The sequence below is a fragment of the Saccopteryx leptura genome, chromosome 1 (assembly GCF_036850995.1).
Source record: "Saccopteryx leptura isolate mSacLep1 chromosome 1, mSacLep1_pri_phased_curated, whole genome shotgun sequence".
Lineage (NCBI taxonomy): Eukaryota > Metazoa > Chordata > Mammalia > Chiroptera > Emballonuridae > Saccopteryx > Saccopteryx leptura.
Window position 1 is genome coordinate 61638775 of NC_089503.1, and position 19393 is coordinate 61658167.

A 19393-nucleotide genomic window follows, 5' to 3' on the forward strand; every position below is an offset into this window, starting at 1 on the left:
ATCCATCACCATACGGTTACAAATTTTGTGTATGTGTGATGAGAACTTCTAAGAGGAATGGTTTTAAATACATTGTAATTATCTTCTTTTTAAAGGATTGTAAGATTATCCTGTGAAACTTTCTGGGCCTATTTTTTGGTGAAGAAGAAGAAGCTCTTAAAATTTATTTTAAGTAAATTTGTCTATTTAGACATCTTTCTTTTCTGAGGTCAGTTTTGATAAATAATATTTTTCTAGAAATTGCTTCATCCAAATTTTCATCTTATTTGTAGAGCTAAGCAAAGTAGTCTGTTATGATTCTCTTAAAGTTTTTTCTGTTTGCACTTATTTCTTTGGGGCAGACTTTCTATGTGCCTTAAGCATTATTATTGTGATTTACTAATGAGATAATCTGGAAATAAGTTTCCTGTACAACTTCACTGTTTATGAATTATTATAATCAGGATTTCATTATTTCTATGATAACAATATTTCATTTACTGAATCTAGTTAAGTACTAGGCACTTTACAATTTCAATTTATTTAATCTTTGTAATAGCTCTAAAAGGTATATACTAGTATTATCTTTATTATGGATGAGCAAAATGAGTCATTGAGATTAAATAATTTGCCTAATTATGCTTAGATGTCATAATTTTAACTGTTGGCTAGAAGAAATTTAAAATTAATTAAGGCTGTTAAATAGATTTGTTTGCTTCCTAATTTCTCAACCTAATCTCTATACAAAAAAATAATAACATTTTAAGTTATCTATGGCAATATATTCAATTCCATGAAAATAAGGTCCTGGTGCAATACATTCAATTCCATGAATTATTTCAGTGAAGTTAATGGGGAAAAAGAGTTACCAGAATTTTTCTTCCTCAGTTAACAATTGTTAATACTTAACTTTGTAGTTAGCATGAACTATTTCTTTTAATGGATATTTTACATTTGGATAGTCAGTGTAACAATTATAACATTTATTTTTATTATTTTTTTATTTTATTTATTGATTTCCGTGAGAGAGGAGAAAGAGAGAGAGAGAGAGAGAGAGAGAAACAGAAACAGAAACATTCCTGTATGTGTCCTGACCAGGAATCGAACTGGCCACCTCTGAGCTTCCCGATGGCACTCTAACCAACCAAGCTATCCAGCAAGGACACAATTATAACATTTAAATAAATGTAAAAATAATTATAACTTCACCACCCTAATATTTTTATTTTGTTTTTATGTATTGCCTTCAGATTCTTGTCCACATGTATATTTTTGTAGGCCCCAAAATACTGTATTCTTTATTTTGTAGTTGACAAACTGAGCTTTTAAAAATATTTTTTAAGGCTGTCAATTTAAAATTAAAGATTCAAAAGGAAAATGTTCTTGCTTCTTTATAGTTTTAACAGCCTTTATAATTTAAGAGGATAGAGAACTATATTTAAAAGCTACATTAACAGCCTGACCAGGCGGTGGCGCAGTGGATAGAGCGTCAGACTGGGATGCAGAGGACCCAGGTTCGAGACCCCGAGGTCGCCAGCTTGAGCGCGGGCTCATCTGGTTTGAGCAAAAGCCTACCAGCTTGAACCCAAAGTTGCTGGGTCCAACAAGGGGTTCCTCGGTCTGCTGAAGGCCTGTGGTCAAGGCACATATGAGAAAGCAATCAATGAACAACTAAGGTGTTGCAACGCACAATGAAAAACTAATGATTGATGCTTCTCATCTCTCTCCATTCCTGTCTGTCTGTCCCTGTCTGTCCCTCTCTCTCACTCTCTGTCTCTGTAAAAAATAAATAAAATTAAAAAAATTTATATATAAAAAAAAGCTACATTAACATATGTTTTTGACTTTTTATTCTAATTGTTTTACCCTCATCTTCATGGAACAGATTATTTTTTTGTAAAAGTTCAGGTCAATGACTAATTTCGTTCAGAAGCTCTTGTATAACATGATCATAGACAAAGGGAAAAAATTGTTTTTTCTTTAATAATTTAATAGCTTCTATAATATTTTAATTGTATTCTTGAGTGAGAGAAATTAGGAATGAGGAATTTGGGAAATAAAATTTGGTAAAGAATTTTTATCAATATTCAGAAAGCTTCTTTTTAGGCAAGATGCAGTAAATGTGTGTAATACTGCCCTCTTGAGTTGGTATAAGGTACATGTATTTAAAATAATATGTACTGATATTTATCTTTCTTCTTTCAAGGTGTTAAAATCATTACACAACAAGTTCAACCAAGTAAAATCTTACCCAAACCAGTGACAGCAACTCTGCCCACAAGTAGCAATTCCCCTATTATGGTGGTTAGCAGTAATGGTGCAATAATGACAACTAAACTGGTAACCACTCCTACTGGTAAGTTTTCTTGAGCATCAGTGCATTCATTCATTATATATTTATTGAGTAATTTATCTTTACTAGCAATGTGTGACACTGGGGTTATAGAGATCATTGAGACAATTCCTCAAAGATGCCTTTCTTGACTTCCCACATCCCTGTAACTAAATATATACTGCTCACAATATCCCCTAATTTTTGTGAGCAGTATAGTTTTCTCTCATTGTTGTACGGTCCTCTATTTTTTTTCTTCATAGCACATAAGCAATTTCTAATTACTTCACTATTCTCTGTTGATTTGTTTAATGTTATTGACCTTATTAGACCATAAACTCCCATAAGGGTAAGAGGCCATATCTATTTCAGCGTGTCTTTATAATTTTTTCTTTTTAGAGAGAGAGAGAGAGTTTGTAAGTGTATAGTAATGATTTTTTGAGTGAATGAAAACAGAGTCCCAGCCCACAAGGATCTCACTTTGATGAGGTTGAGAGTCTCTATTACATTACAGCATTGGTTCTCAAGCGTTTTGAAGTTGGGGCGCATTTAAAATCCTACAAATAATTGTAGGCACATTATATACAAATTTCTGAGAAATATGTTACAATGATTTAGCCAAATATTAAAGAAAAAAAAAATAAAGTCCAAGCATGCTTTTATGGTAATTAAACGAAATAAATATGACAAAATTAAATTTATTCTGAAATTAAAAACATTTTTATGTTACATTTTTTTAGTTATGCTTATTAGAATTTGTAAAAAGGGGGGTTAAAAATAAATGACAAAAAAGTTATCTTTTTATATATATAGATACATTCTTAGTAAGATTTAGTAAATTCGGCAGGTCCCAGCGCAAATGTGTTTTTTTATTCTTGTGTTTATGAGAAACATGAGCCTGATGTGTCCTAGCGATTTCTTCAATGTTTGGGCATATATTTGAAAGGCAAACTCTCATTTCCTCGTCAATACATTGAAGAATTCCTCTCTTTTTACTCTTAATTGTGTTGAGTGCAGAAAACCCCCATCATACATATCATATTAACTTTACACCAAACAGAAGATAGAAGAAACTTGCCTCCTGTCTTTCCGGGGAACATGAGTAGTGTAAACAATCCAGCACCACAGCTTAACAGCCTTTTGCAACCTAATCAGGCAAGTGAGGTGGGGGGGTTGGGTAGACTGTCAGTTTACAGTCAATTCCCCACACCTCTGTCCCCCAAAAATCTAAACTCCAAAAATCCTGTTGGATTTTTGGTCCCCAACAGGCACATATTTCTCTGGAATACCATAGAGCGCACCTGGAGATCTTCTAGGGTGCACCAGTGCACCTTGGCGTACACTTTGAGAACCACTGCATTACAGTGTAGTAAATAAACATTACTCAGACTGAGGAAGGCACAAGATTACATTTTCCCTAGATATGAGAGCAATTATGCTATGAAGTGACAATGTAGAATATTTTAAATAGTACCACCCTTTGTGATGCTGAACAGTTACTTAATTCCTCAATCTTTTTCCTTGTCTATTTAAAATGGGGTAATAATACCAGTGCCATATGGTTATTGTATTAAATGAAATCAAGGATGCAAAAGTCCCCAGCAAAGTGCTCAATATATGTTACCATTGATTAATACTGTATTAGAATTAGTCATTGCTATTATTTTAAATGTGTTTAACTCTTACCAATTTTTTTGAGGATGGCCAGTATTTAGATGATAGAATTTAAATAGTGTAAAATGGCACTTGTCCGAAGTTTATATTGGCCAATATATAAAGGTCTGTATGCACTTAATTTTCCTTAGTGTCATTATCTCCATTATCAGTGACAAAACAGACTTAGGTTAAGCAACTTGCTCAAGTCTATAAAAGGCAGAACTGGGATTTGAACCCAGATCTGTTTGACTCCAAAACCAGTGCTTTAAAAAAAAATTGTGGCAAAATATATGTAACATGAAATTTACTTTTTTCATCATTTTTAAGTGTACGGTTCATTAGTGTTATGCACATTTACAATATTTTGCAACCATTACCACTACCTAGCTCCAGAACCTTTTCATCTTCTCAAAATGAAACTGTACGTATTAAATAGTAACTCTCTAGTCTCACCTTCTCCCAGGCTTTGGCAACCACCATTCTACTTTCTCTATACAAAGCCTGTGCTTTAGAAAAAATGTCATTCTTGTATTAACTCGATCATACTTCCCCTACAACTTTTCACCATTTGGTACAAGGATTGTAGTGTTATGTAGACATGATTCCTCGTGTTAGGGAAAGGTAGAAAAAAATGGTGTGTCTATATTTTTGTATGTATATTAGAATAAGTTTCTTTTTTAAAAAAGAAAAGCTTAAATAGAAAATTTTTCCTGACTATCATTTAACTGATTCAGACTATGTATATAGCATTTATTTTGCACTAGATTTTTATTTTTCTGATTCAGATATATTTTTGTAACCAATTTAAATTCTTTTTAATATTTTTCCTTTTTTGGATAGGGATTGTATTTTTAAATGGTGAATTACATGGCAAAAGCATATTTGGGAGGAAGAATTGTTTAAAATGATTATCACAGTGATCTCTGAATCTAATTATTGTGAAAAAAAATTTCTCAGTTGAAGAAGGTGTTATCTCAGTCATTTTCATTTTCCCCAAGACGAGTAGTAGTTCTTAGCCTAGCAATGCTATTTCTGAGTTGCTTGATTTGTAAGAAACTGTAACAGGCTCGTCATCTGTTCAGTTTTTAATTTCTCTTTGGGAAAAGAAAAAAGTCCTAGAAGAGTCTAAAATCCTTTGAGAGATATGAAGAAAAATATCTTAACAGGTCAATTGAAGCTGAGGAAATATGTAAATAGTGAACTTTTTAGGCTAAAAAGAAATATTCCTGGCAACTCTTGGCAGCTTCAACTTTAATATCTAGTGAAATGATGGCATAACTCTTAAAAAGATGGAAATATATTTATAGGGTAGCAGAGTACAAAACAGTAAAAATTTACACATTTTAGGCAAACAATATTGCCTTATTTGCTGAGTGCTGACATTGGGTTTGGCACTGAGACAGCATAAAACAGATGCAAAGACCTTAAAATCTATAACAGAAATAGCTGAAATGCGCTGGCAGGAAATATGATTAAATTTAAGTTTCTTTTGGCATGAAACTAATGGAAGAAGGGTAGTAGAAGAAGGAAACAGAGTTATACATTTTCTTGGGGTTAATATATAATTTGATGTAGCACATCACAATATTTTATGTGTAAAATTGATTCAAATCGACCTGGCTGTAGTTCCAGCTATGTGCGTTAAAAACTGACTGTAAATTGTTAAGTTTTGACATTTTGAAATTCCATTTTTAAGTTAAAACGATGTATAGTTAAACTGTATAAATTGTCATTCTTCTATAAGTAGTGACAAGTTTTTCTTTCGGCTTTTTTCTTTTTATAGGGACTCAGGCAACCTATACGCGGCCAACAGTGAGCCCATCCATAGGTCGGATGGCTGCAACCCCTGGAGCTGCAACCTATGTGAAAACTACCAGTGGTAGCATCATTACCGTAGTACCCAAATCATTAGCTACCTTGGGGGGCAAGATAATTAGCAGTAATATAGTTTCTGGTAAGTATCTGAAACACGTAAAAGGTATAAGGCGATTAGTGAAAGGATATTTCAACTGTTGAAGGATTCTGTTTTCTGCTTAGAAATCTTGCTTTTTTTTAAAGTCCTGATGTTTAGTGTTTATAGTTTTTTAATCCTAGTATTAAATTTTAAAATATTAAGTTTCTGATAGTTTTAAAATAGAACATAAATGTTGCTTAGTTAATCAGAATGGAAAGATTATGACTTACATTTACATAGAGGTTTTTCATTTATAAAATATTCTTCTATTTTTAATCTAGTCATAACTCTGAGATAGTTGGTGTCATCCCCAGTTTACCGATACAGACGGATTTAAGGTTACAGAGGTGAAATTGACCTGTCTGAGACTGCACAAGCTAGATACTGGAAGAACTAATATTTGTTTATCTAAATATGTTTGAGGAACCATAACTCATGATTTCAATTACTAATGTCACTTAAGCTTATTAAATTTAGTTAGAAATACTTGAATATCTATATTTGCTTTTCACCATTTATATTGACTGTTTACTTCTTAAAAATATTTGACTTATTTAGTAAAGGCTAATATTTATTGGTATTTTGGAACCATACCTGGTTTTTATTGGCTCATTAATTCCTGAAGTATTTGGGTTATGGATGCTGAAGTGGAATGTTAACATGGCATTTGTTTTCATTGATTATTATTTTTTAATTAAAATGATGTAAATAATCTTTGATCAAGCAAGCCCTGTGGACTTTAACAGTCTACCATTTCTGTAGACTAGCCATATTTTGTATGCCCCAGGTGAGTTGTTCTAACATTTTTAAGTGAAGGGATTGAAGTTCCTGGCAGTAATATGATGTTGCTGATAACTCAGGGAGTGAAAAAAGCAAAGCAGGGCATGGTATTGGCATAAAGCACTATGTTTAAAGCTGTTAATTTTGGCTCTACTTTTAAGTGTAAGTGAGAAAATCCAACGTTTGCCAAACCGAGGAGGGTGAAACCAGTAGGGAAAGAATTATCATACTCTAGATTTTAAGAGGTTATTTTAAATAACACAGCTAAAACAAATTATAATGTATTACCTGACAATATCTTTAAATAGTATAGAACACATTTAGTCAAGTAAACATTTCTCAAAAAATGATCACGTTGGTCCTGGCTAGTAGCTCAATGGATAGAGCATTGTCTCTCTAATCAGGGGTCAGGAACCTTTTGGCTGAGAGAGCCATGAACGCCACATATTTTAAAATGTAATTCTGTGAGAGCCATACAACGACCCATGTACGCTACGCATTATCCAATAAAAATTTGGTGTTGACCCTGAGGACAGCTGTGATTGGCTCCAGCCACCTGCAACCATGAACATGAGCAGTAGGAAACGAATGGATTGTAATACATGAGAATGTTTTATTTTTTTAACGTTATTATTTTTTTATTAAGGATTTGTCTGAGAGCCAGATAGAGCCATCAAAAGAGCCACATCTGGCTCGCAAGCCATAGGTTCCCAACCCCTGCTCTATATGGATTGTCTTGGATTCTCTCCCCTCCCTCTCTCCCTTCTTTCCTTCTTCCTGTCCAACAGCCAGTGGCTTGATTGGTTCAAGCACAGCCCCGACCACTCAGGATAGCTTGTTTGGTCTGAGCGTGTCAACCTCTGGTACTGAAAATAGCTCGATTACTTTGAGCATTGGCCCAGACAGGGGTTGCTGGCTGGATCCTGGTTGGGGTGCATGCAGGAGTCTGCCTATCACCTCTCCCTCACCTAAAAAAAGAAAAGAAAAAAAGATCATGTTTTTCATTGGTTTGTAGCTTGTTATGACTATAAAGTGTTTTATTTTAACTTGTATATGAATTCATGGTACTGTATAGCTTGAAGGAATGTTTAGATGTTATGAGGCCTTTATTTTCAGATATTATTTATGATTTAGCTACTTTATACCAGGTTAGAGCAATGAAAAGCAAGCACATTTTTTCCTGAAGCAGAGGTGATCAGATATAATATTTATGAGTTTTATCATATATACATTTTATCTACCTTTTTTTTAGCAGCTCATAGTTGCTATTTCAAGTGTATGGGTATACATGAGGAAAATTCTTAAATTTTTCACCACTATAGGATATACTTGGCATACTTTGAAACAACTTTATTCATTGTATGGAGCTCATTTGTTTCTGCCTCTGCCTTACTCTTTGACATTTGCATTCTAAAGAACTTCTCTGTTCTACATTTCTGACTGCTCTAAACTGATCCTTATGTTACGTATCAATATTCTTTATAAAGATAGTTCTTTTTATAATATTCTGTTTTCCTTGATACAAGGAGTATAGTCTAGTTTATTAATCATTTCCAATCCCAGGTTGACTGTTTATCATAAACGGGGAGGCCTGGTTGGATGACTTCACACCGTTCTGTGCTTTCATCCATGAGCAGATGTTGGATTCTAGAGTCTGTACCCACCTCACCCCCGTGCCACCCCTGGTTGCCAAGAATTTTAAAAAGAATGCTTTTCTTAAACTACACTAAAAAATATAGCTGTAAGAATAGAAGACTTTTTAAAAATGATACTTTCTTCCTTATTGTAGGGAATTTGGAAAAATAGAAAGGTACAAAGAATATTAAAAACAATTCTCACCATCCAGAGAAATGTATTAAAATTTAAGTGTTATATTTCTGTTTATTTTTTGTATAAATATGTTTGTGTGTGAATATATATATATTTTAAATGAGAGCTAATATAATCAGTTGTCTTTTTTTTGTATGGTAATACTATTTGTTTATTCCATTAACTATATTTTGACATCTCTCTTGCCCCCACTTAATGGCTACACAGTGTTCCCTCAAATGATGGACTGTAATTTAGCCATTTTCTTGTTGAATATTTTAGATTACTTTCAATTTTTGGATCATTATTAATAATCCTATGATGAACATCATTATACATATATTATTATGTGAAGGTCTTTATATAGTATCCTAGAAAGCAAGTTTATGCTTCCAAAATGCATTCTGAAAAGGTCAGATTTTTGTTTTTTGTTTTTTTGGAGTAAGCAATTAAACAGAAGGCTTAACTTTTTTGCAGCTATTTAATTCACATCTTAATAGAGTCAAATATTTATTTACATCTCTATACATAGAGAGACTATCAGATAAGTAAGGTTTTTTTTATAAGCTTTGTTGAGGGTTGGTTGAAGAATCATGCATATTTTATGCAGATGTTTGGATCCTTCAGAGGTGAACTCTATGAGGACATTTTGAGAAGGCATGATAATGGCAAAACTTGATTTTGATTCTCTTAATCTTTAGCACAATGTCCAGGCAAGGAACAAGTGTTTACATACTTTTTAATTCTTTTATTAATTTCCTTTGTCTTTGAGCAAAATAACATTAAATATTATCCAAGATATATAGTCAATAATGTTGAGATAACTGGGTATGAGGCCAGGTTGGTGCTTAGGGCAGTGGGAGGACCACTCTAGTGTATGGTTTTCTGGACACTTTTTGAGATTCATCTTAAACTGGTATAGAATGATATTGAATGTAAGCTGTAGTTGGGGTTAAAAATTACCCAAGTGGCCAAGATTGTTAGGGTGACTTAAGAATCTGATAAAACGGCTGTGGTACATTTATGCAACGGAATAATAACAGGCCATAAAAATGAATGAAATCTTACTATTTGTGACAGCATGGATGAACCTAGACGGTATTATGCTAAATGAAATAAGTCACAGAAAGACAAATACCATATGATTTCACTTATATGCAGAATCTAAAGAACAATATATACAAACAAAACAGAAATGGACTTACAGATACAGAGAACAGACTGATGATTACCAGAGGGGAAGGGGTTTGGGGGAATGGGGGAAAAGTTGAAGGGATTTTTGAGAAGTGTGTACTTAGATATTAAATAAAATTGATTGTAGACACTGAGAAACAAAATCTGTGAATAGTAACATCTGGCCAGTAAATTAATGTTCTCTAAGCTTATCTACCATCATATGTTTTAAAAAAAAATTTATTTAGAAAATTAAATTTAACAGGGTGACATTGATCAATAAGAGTACATAGGTTTCAGGTGAACATTTCTATAGCATTTGATCTGTTGATTATGTTGTATACCCATCACCCAAAGTCAAATCATTTTCTATCATCTTATATTTGTCCCTCTTTACACCTTTTTCCCCCCAAACATTTTACTTTTATCTGTGTCCATGAGTCTCAGTTTTATATCCCATCTATGTGTGAAATCATACAGTTCTTAGCTTTTTCTGTTTTACTTATTTCACTCAGTATAATGTTCTTAAGGTCCATCCATGTTGTCTTAAATGTCACTATGTCATCATTTCTTATGGCTGAGTAGTATTCCATTGTATATATGTACCACATCTTCTTTATCCAGTCCTCTATTAAGGGACACTTGGGTTGTTTCCATGTCTTGGCCACTGTGAATAATGCTACAGTGAACATGGGAGTGTATGTGTCTTTATGTACCAATGTTTTAGAGTTTTCGGGGTAGGTACCCAGTATAGGGATTGCTGGGTCATATGATAATTCTATTCTTAAATTTTTGAGGCACCACCATACTTTCTTCCATAATGGCTGTATCAGTTTACATTCCCATCAGCTATGAATGAGGGTTACATTTTATCCACAGCCTCTCTAACACTTGTTATTACCTGTCTTATTGATAATAGCCCATCTAACAGATGTAAGGTGGTATCTCATGGTAGTTTTGATTTGCATTTCTCGAATAGCTAGTGCAGATGAGCATCTTTTCATATATCTGTTGGCCATTTGTATGTCTTGGGAGAAGTGTCTGTTTAGGTCCTCTTCCAATTTTTTAATTGGATTGTTTGCTTATTTTTGCTATGCTTTGTGAGTTCTTTGTATATTTTGGATATTAAGCCCTTATCAGAGCTGTTGTTTCTGGATATCATCTCCCATTTAGTTGGCTGCCTATTTGTTTTGTTGTCAGTTTCTTTTGCTGGGCAGAAGCTTTTTAGTTTGATATATTCTAGTCCCATTCATTTATTTTTGCCTTTACTTCCCTTGTCTTTGGGGTCAAATTCATAAATTATTCTCTATTGCTAAGGTCCATGAGTTTAGTACCTATGTTTTCTTCTATGTAATTTATAGTTTCAGGTCTTATATTTAGATCTTTGATTCATTTTGCATTAGTTTTTGTGCAGGGGGACAAACTTTAGTAAAGTTTTATTTCTTTGCCTGTGGCTTTCCAATTTTCCCAGCACCATTTATTGAAAGGCTTTCTTCATTGTGTGTTTTTTGGCTTCTTTGTCGAAGATTATCTGTCCGTATATGCGTGGTTTTATTTCTGGGCTCTCGATTCTGTTCCACTGGTCTGTATGTCTGTTTTTCTGCCAATACCATGCTGTTTTGATGATCGTGGCTCTATAGTATAATTTGAAGTCAGGTAGTATGATGCCTTTGGCTTCATTCTTTTTTCTCAGGATTGCTTTTGCTATTCGGGGTTTTCCTGGTTTCATACAAACCTGGTAATTTTTTGTTCTATTTCTTTAAAAAAGACATTGAGATTTTGATGGGGATTGCATTAAATTTATATATTGCTTTTGGTTATGGCTATTTTAACTATGTTTATGCGCCCAAACCATGAACATGGAATATTTTTTCATTTCATTGTGTCTTTTTAAATTTCTTTCAATAATGTTTTGTAGTTTTCAGTATATAGGTCCTTCATATTTTTTGGTAATGTTATTCCTAGATATTTTATTTTATTTTTTGTTGCAATTGTAAAAGAAATTGTTTTTTTGAGTTCATTTTCCGAAGTGTCATTATTGTCATACAGAAAAGCATAGACTTGTGTATATTGATTTTGTATCCTGCAACTTGACTGTATTGGTTTATTGTTTCTAATAGTTTTTTGGTGGAGTCTGGGGTTTCCTGTATACAGGATCATGTCATCTGCAAAAAGTGATACCTTTACTTCTTCTTTCCTGATATAGATGCCATCTGTTTTTTTCTCTTCAATGATTGCTCTGGCTAAGATTTCCAGAACTATGTTGAATAAGCATGGAGAAAGTGGGCAGCTTTGTCATGTTCTCGATTTTAGAGGAAAAGCCTTCGTATTTTTCACCTCTTAGTATGATATTAGCTGATAATTTGTCATATATGGCCTTTATTATGTTGAAGGTACTTTGTTTCTATTCCAATTTTATTGAGTGTTTTGAACATAAAGTGATGAGGCCTTGGCCGGTTGGCTCAGCGATAGAGTGTCAGCCCAGCCTGTGGACATCCCAGGTTCAATTCCTGGTCAGGGCACATAGGAGAAGCACCCATCTGCTTTTCCACCCTTTGCCCTCTCCTATATCTCTCTTCCCCTCCCGCAGCTAAGGCTCTATTGGAGCAAAGTTGTCCTAGGCACTGAGGATGGCTCCATGGCCTCTGCCTCAGGCACAGAATGGCTCCAGCCACAAGGGAGCAGTGCCCCAGATGGGCAGGGTGGGGAGTCTGTCTGACTGCCTTCCCGCTTCTAACTTCAGAAAAATGCAAAAACAAAACAAAACAAAACAACGAAAGAAACATAAAGGGATGTTGTATCTTTTCAAATGCCTTTTCTGGACCTATAGATAGGATCATATGATATTTGTTCTTTGATTTGTTGATGTGGTATATTACATTGATCAGTTTCCATATGTTGAACCATCTTTGTGCTCCTGGTATGAATCCCACTTGATTGTGATGTATTGTTTTTTTTAATGTATTGTTGTATTCGATTTGCTAGTATTTTGTTTTAGGATTTCTGCATCTGTATTCATAGAGATACTGGTCTGTAATTTTCTTTTTTTGTGTTGTTCTTGCCAGGTTTTGGTGTGAGGGTTACACTGGCCTCATAAAATGTATTGGGGAGTAATGCTTCTATTTTTTGGAAGACTTTGAGAAAGATAGGTACCAAATCTTCTTTGAATGTTTGACGGACTTCACTAGTGTAGTCGTCTGGTCCTGGACTTTTGTTTTTGGGGAGGTTTTTATAGTTGTTTCTATTTCCTACCTGCTTATAGGTCTAGTTAGATTTTCCACTTTGTGACTCAGTCTAGGAAAATTATATAGTTCTAGGAATTTATCCATTTCCTCTAGGTTGTTGAATTTGGTGGTATATAATCTTTCATAATATTCTACAAAGATCTTTTGTATATCTATGATGTCTGTGGTAATTTCTCCTCTTTCATTTTGGATTTTGTTTATATAAGTCCTTCCTCTTTTTTCCTTAGTGAGTCTAGCCAGTGGTTTGTTGAGTTTATTGATCTTTTCAAAGAACTGGCCCTTTGTTATATTAATTTTTTCTATAGATTTTTGTTTTCTATTTCATTTAGTTGTGCTCTAATTTTTTCTATTTCCTTTTTTTCTGCTGACTTTGGGTTTCCTTTGTTCTCATTTTTCTAGTTCCTTAAGGTGTTATGTTAGGTTGTTTACTTGGGATCTCTCTTGTTTTTTGATATAAGCCTTTAATGATATAAACTTCCCTCTTATTACTGCTTTTGCTGCATCTCAGAAATTTTGATATTGCATATTGTCATTTTCATTTGCCTCTATATCTTTTGATCTCTGTTTTTATTGCTTTTTTTGACCCAGTCATTTTTTAGAAGTATGGTGTTTAATTGCCAAATTTTTGTGGGTTTCTTTACTTTGTTTTTGCGGGTAAATTCTAATTTCAAAGCCTAAGATTAGAAAATATTCTGGGTTTAATTTTAATCTTCTTGAATTTGTTGATGTTAGTTTTATGGCCCAACATATGATCTATCCTAGAGAATGTTCCATGCACACTGGAGAAGAATGTATAATCTGGCGATTTGAGATTAAATGACCTGTAAATGTCTATTATGTTTACTTGGTCCAGTGTGTCATTGAAGGCTGATATTTCTTTATTGATTTTCTGTTTGGATGATCTATCTAAAGCTGTCAATAGTGTGTTGAAATCTTCAAGTGTAATTGTGTTTTTTGTCTGTTTCTGTTTTTAGGTCAGTTAGTAGTTGTGTTATATATTTTGGTGCTCCCTGGTTTGGCGCATATATAGTATAATAAGAAGTGTTATGTCTTCTTGATACAATGTCCCCTTTATCATTATGAAATGTCCATCTTTGTCTCTGGTTACTTTTGTTATCTTGAAGTCAGCTTTGTCACATATGAGTATTTCTACACCTGTTTTTCTTTGGATATTATTTGCTTGGAGAATCGTTTTCCAACCTTTCACTTTGAGTCTACTTTTGTCATTGCAGCTTCGATGTGTCTCTTGAAGGCAGCATATGGTTGGGTTTTGTCTTTTGATCCAATCTGCTACTCTGTGCTTCTTTATTGGTGAGTTCAGTCCATTTACATTTAGGGTAATTATTGACACTTGAGGATTTCCTATAGCCATTTTATGTTTTGTTTTCTGGTAGATCTGTATCTTGTTTGGTTCTTCTCTTTTTTGTTTGTTGTTTTTGTTTGGTGATTGATATTGCATACTTTCCTCTATTTCTTTTTTTTCTTTTTGTATTTTTCTGAAGTGAGAAGCAGGGAGGCAGAGACAGACTCCCTCATGCACCTTATTGGGATCCACCTGGCATGTCCACTAGGGGGCGATGCTCCGCCCATTTGGGGCATTGCTCTATTATGACCGGAGCCATTTTAGCACCTGAGGCAGAAGCCATGGAGCCGTCCTCAACGCTCAGGCCAACTTTGCTCCAGTGGAGCCTTGGCTGCGGGAGGGGAAGAGAGAGAGAGGAGGGAGATGGGGAAGGGTGGAGAAGCAGATCAGCGCTTCTCCTGTGTGCCCTGGCTGGGACTCGAACCCAGGACTTCCACACACATTCTACCACTGAGCCAGCTGTCCAGGACCCTTCTTTTTTTAAGCTATGTGTTTCAGTAGTAGCTTTTTCGTGGGTGATTACCATCAGGTTATTAAGAGAAAAGTGTTCATATATAGAAGATTCCTATGTCTTATGAATGCTTCTGCACTCCATCTTCCTTTGCTACTGCAAATCTTTGTCCTTTCCCCTTTTTCTGTTATTGTTGTCACAGGTTATCCTTGTTTTTATGGTGACCTTGTAGCTTTTACTTGTAATTTTGATGTGTTTTGTTCTTTGTGTCTGGTCAAATAACTCCTTGAGTATTTCCTGCAGTCGGGATTTTCTGGTGATAAATTCCCTCAGCCTCTGTATGTCTGTAAAAGTTTTTATTTCTCCTTTATATTTAAAGGATAACTTTAGTGGACATAGTATTCTTGGCTGGTAATTCCTCTCTTTTAGTCCTTTGGGTCCACTCTCTTCTTGCTTGTAGAGTTTCTGCTGAAATGTCCAATGATAACCTGATGGGCTTTCCTTTACATGTTATAGTCTTCTTTTCCCTAGCTGCCTTGAGGATTCTTTTTTTGTCATTGATTTTTGACAGTTTTATTAGGATGTGCCTTGAAGTAGGCCTATTTTTTGGGTATGGTGGTAGCTCGGTGTTTTGTTTGCTTATTAGATTCAAGGATCTAACTCTTTTCATAGGCTTGGAAATTCTCATCAATTACCCTGCTCACAAAACGTAGGGGATCAGAGAACGAGCAGATACTCTAGTACTTTTAGCCTTTTATATAGTGCATTTTTACCAGTGAAATAAAAGTTGGTTTTACCTCTCATTTGCATAATCGAACAACTTTCTTTGACTTGTTCCTTTTCTGATGTTCTTATTTAATGAAGAGAAATCAAAAGCTTTTTTTTATCGCTTCATTTCATTTTATAATATCTCCTGATTTTTGTGAGCACTATATTTGTTTGAATAGTCTCTCCATTCCCTTCTCCCTCTCTTCTTCTTATATACCCATTATTCTTATATTGCTCTTTCTGATGGAGTCAGACAGTTCTTATCGAGCCGTCTTTAAGTTTTTAAATTCATGAGTCTGTTCTCTCTATAGCATCTCTAGTTTCCTGCTTTGATGTCACTGATTCTTTCCTCTATCTGGCTTGTTCTATTAGCCAAACTTGCTACCTCAGCTTTCAATTTATGTATTGAGTTCTTCATCTCTGTTTTTCAAGTTTCAGTCTCCTTGGTGAGGTGTTCGTTTTGTTTTCTGAGCTCACTAAGTTGCCTGTTGGTGTCTTTTTGCATCTTGTTGAGTATTTTAGAACTTCAATTTTGAATTCTCTATCATTTAACTCTAAGGCTTCCATGTGATTGAGATATTTTTTCTGGAGATTCTTACATGTTTTTTCTGAACTACATCTCTCTCTTGTGTAGCCATGGTATTTGATTTCTTTATTTATGGCTTTTTTAAAAAAGATTTTGTTTATTCATTATAAAGAGGGAAGAGAGAGAGAGAGAGAGAGAGAGAGAGAGAGGTGGGGGGAGGAGCAGGAAGCATCAACTCCCAACTGTGCCTTGACCAGGCAAGCCCAGAGTTTTGAACTGGCAACCTCAGTGTTTCCAGGTTGACGCTTTATCCACTGCGCCTCCACAGGTCAGGCTCTTTATGGCTTTTGAGAGTGGTTGTTAACCCTAACAAAAAAACACACAAATAAATGAAATATTATATTTAAAAAATAAAATAAAAATATAGAGATTTAAAAAATTGTGACCAGAAGAAAAACGATAGTCAAAAATGATTGAAAAACAAAATAAAAGAAATATCCAAAACAAAACACCCCAAAGAAATAAGAATAAAATATATAAAAATTAAAGAAAATGAAATTCAAAAGAGAAGAAAAGTGTAAGAGGCAATAAAGGAAATATGAAGAAGTAAAAAGGAAAAATAAATTTCGGTTTTGAGAGGTTTCTTCCAGTAGGTGTTGCTTTACTACAAGTTTTAGCTCTGTGAAGTTCTTGGGCTGTCTTCTTCTGAGATGTTGCTGTCTCAGTGATATAGGTGGTCTGCAGTTGTGTTGGTGGGTGAGATGTGTTGTGAGGGCTTCAGGGCTCTAGCAATTATGATCTCAGGCCTCTGGGCGCTCCTCTCCATATCTCCGCAGACCCTGGGACCAGACATGGAGCACGTCTGTTTCTCAGGGGAGAGAGTGGTTCTGGAGAGCCAGCTATGTGGTCTGTCTCTGCCACTCTTCATACTGCCAGTGAGAAAGGCGGGATCTGGGTGGCTGGGGGCCGCACTTTAGTTTTCTCTGTCTCTGTGAGTGCAGGCTGCAGGCAGACTGGGAACACTGGCTATGACCCCGCACTCTGGCTGCCTTGGTTTATCTCTCTCTGCTCATCTGTCTCACCACTCCTCCCAGCAGGAGGAAACCCAGTTACTCCGAAGTTTCCCATACACCTCAGACAGAATCCAGACAGCCCAAGCTTCCTTCCTCCAGGTAATTTAGCAGAGAAAATTAAACCCAGTCAGTACAGATTTATATCCTCCCCAAAGTGGACCGTGAAAGTGTTTTATCTTCTGTCCCCATTTTCAACCCATCCCACCTTTAGTGCATTGAATGCATAGATCTGTCTGGCATGCCTGTGAGCCCAGTTGGGGTTTTTTGCTGCATTATAGTTGTTCAAGTTGTAGAAATTTCAAAGGAAGAAATCAGGAGTATCTTTCACGCCACCATTATTCTGACATAATCAGTACTTAAAAAACTTTTATAGGTACCTTATATTTAAATAAGAATTCCTGGAATGCATCAGTACCATAGCCTGTGATGTAAATGTGATTCACAGTTATTTGTACCCACTGTATGTTAATTTTTTATATGTAAATACCACATATAAGGTCTACTGGAAAGTTCTGTCCGTTTTTGGAATAAAACAAAATACAAATTTGTATATCCCATTTTTGAAAAATGTTTTATCTTTTGATGCGAAAAATTGAACCAGTGCTTATTTGATATCTTCCTCATTTTTGAATTTTTTGCTCTTCAAAAAATTTTGTAAGGACAAAAACAAGTGATAGTTGGAGGGTGCTAAGTCTGGGGAATATGGTGGGTGCGACAGACATGCTTCTGTAGCATTTCTTCCTTGTTGAAATTTGTAAAAATTACAGTGGTGTAAATGAACTTTATCAGTAGCCATGGGTACACTATGGCTTCACACATAAGACTAACATGAATCAACTTTGTTTTAGTTAATTTGCTACGTCAGTATGTATACATTAATTGATAAAAATAGAGAGGCACACATGCGCCAAATAAACATGTACTTACATGTCGAAACTTGTTGTGATAGAAATGGACAGAACTTTCTGGTAGACCTTATATAAATGGATTCTCTGATACAGTATGAACTAGATGCGTGGCAGGGTGCTGTGATAGATAGGGATGTACTTGAGGTGCATTCTCTGCCCTAAAGAATACTAAACTTGTATACATCCTACTGTAACATGAGAACTATAGACTGAATTCTGTGAAAGCATAGAGGAAGAACTTCTTAAAAAATGAGTGCTGATATTTTCTTCAATACAACATAGGTATCACCTGAGATAGGATTATGCTCACTGGAATATTAGAGTTTTATAATTTGATAATTTTAGTCATAAATTGATTCTATTTCAGTATAATGCTGTACTTGCTTTGCATTATGCTATACGTTTTTCTTCTATTTTTTCTTCTTCCTCCTACCCCCATTTTGTTAAGCTGGTGATTTTTACTTTGGTGTAGAGTTAAAGCTTGGTTTACAATGCATACTTTCTGAAGTTTTTTATTAGCCATAATTTGGTGAGGCTGCATTGTTAAAGGAGGCGTCATAATCAGTCACACATGAAGAATTGGAATAAATTGAGAGTTAAAGTTGATATAAGTGGGCAGTTTGGTTTCATGGCTTTGAGCCTATTATTTAGATACTGTAAAGGAAGAAACTTTTTGAAGCTGGGGTGCATAGATAAAAGTGCTTTTTTGTGTATCCTGAGTGTGTTACCTTGGACTGATAAGGTATTAGATGATGGCAAGTATATTACCAAGACATTGTAACAAGGTTACCAAAAATTGATATATAACTGGAATATTCTTATTCTTAGTGGTCTTGTTTCTAACTCTGTAATAAGGAATGCTAAGGTTTCTAAGTAGAAAATAATAAAGTTTAGTTTATTTTTTTAATATATTCTTAGAATATTTTAATCAGTCATCTTTTTAATGAGTACCTATTCTGTGCTTAGTCACTTAATAAATGATATATCACCATATAGAAGAAAAATATGACTTGCCTGTTTGCATAGGCAAAGGAAATTACAGGTGCACAAGTTGCATTGGGATTGGTATGTTCAAGGATCATTGTGGAAACCAGTACTAAATGAGAAGTATATATTGGATAATCTTGAAAATTAAAATCTGACAGAACTTGGAAAACTAAGAGGAGGAGTTTGGGCTTTGTGTAGTAGGTAATAGGAAGCCATAGTGAAAAAGTTATACTTTAAACTAGTTTATGGAGTATATTTTGGAGTAGGAACAAATAAGATCAAATTGGTAGATTCAGGGCCAGAGCATATAGGAATTTGAATATCAAAATAGGAAGTTGGAACTAGATAAAAGAGGAATTAGGAAGGTTTTTAACTAGTTTCACATGTTC

At 34.6% G+C, this 19393-nt stretch overlaps 1 protein-coding gene across 8 annotated transcripts in view; it reads left to right on the forward strand.

The window, feature by feature from the left end:
* The window catches only part of EMSY (EMSY transcriptional repressor, BRCA2 interacting), a 110291-nt gene that overhangs the window by 58466 nt on the left and 32432 nt on the right, over positions 1-19393 (forward strand). For all 8 annotated transcript variants that reach the window (XM_066368890.1, XM_066368834.1, XM_066368852.1 and 5 more), the window contains 2 exons: positions 2186-2335; positions 5751-5921. In XM_066368890.1, coding sequence (XP_066224987.1) covers positions 2186-2335; positions 5751-5921 — 321 coding nt within the window. The remainder of the gene's footprint in view (positions 1-2185; positions 2336-5750; positions 5922-19393) is intronic.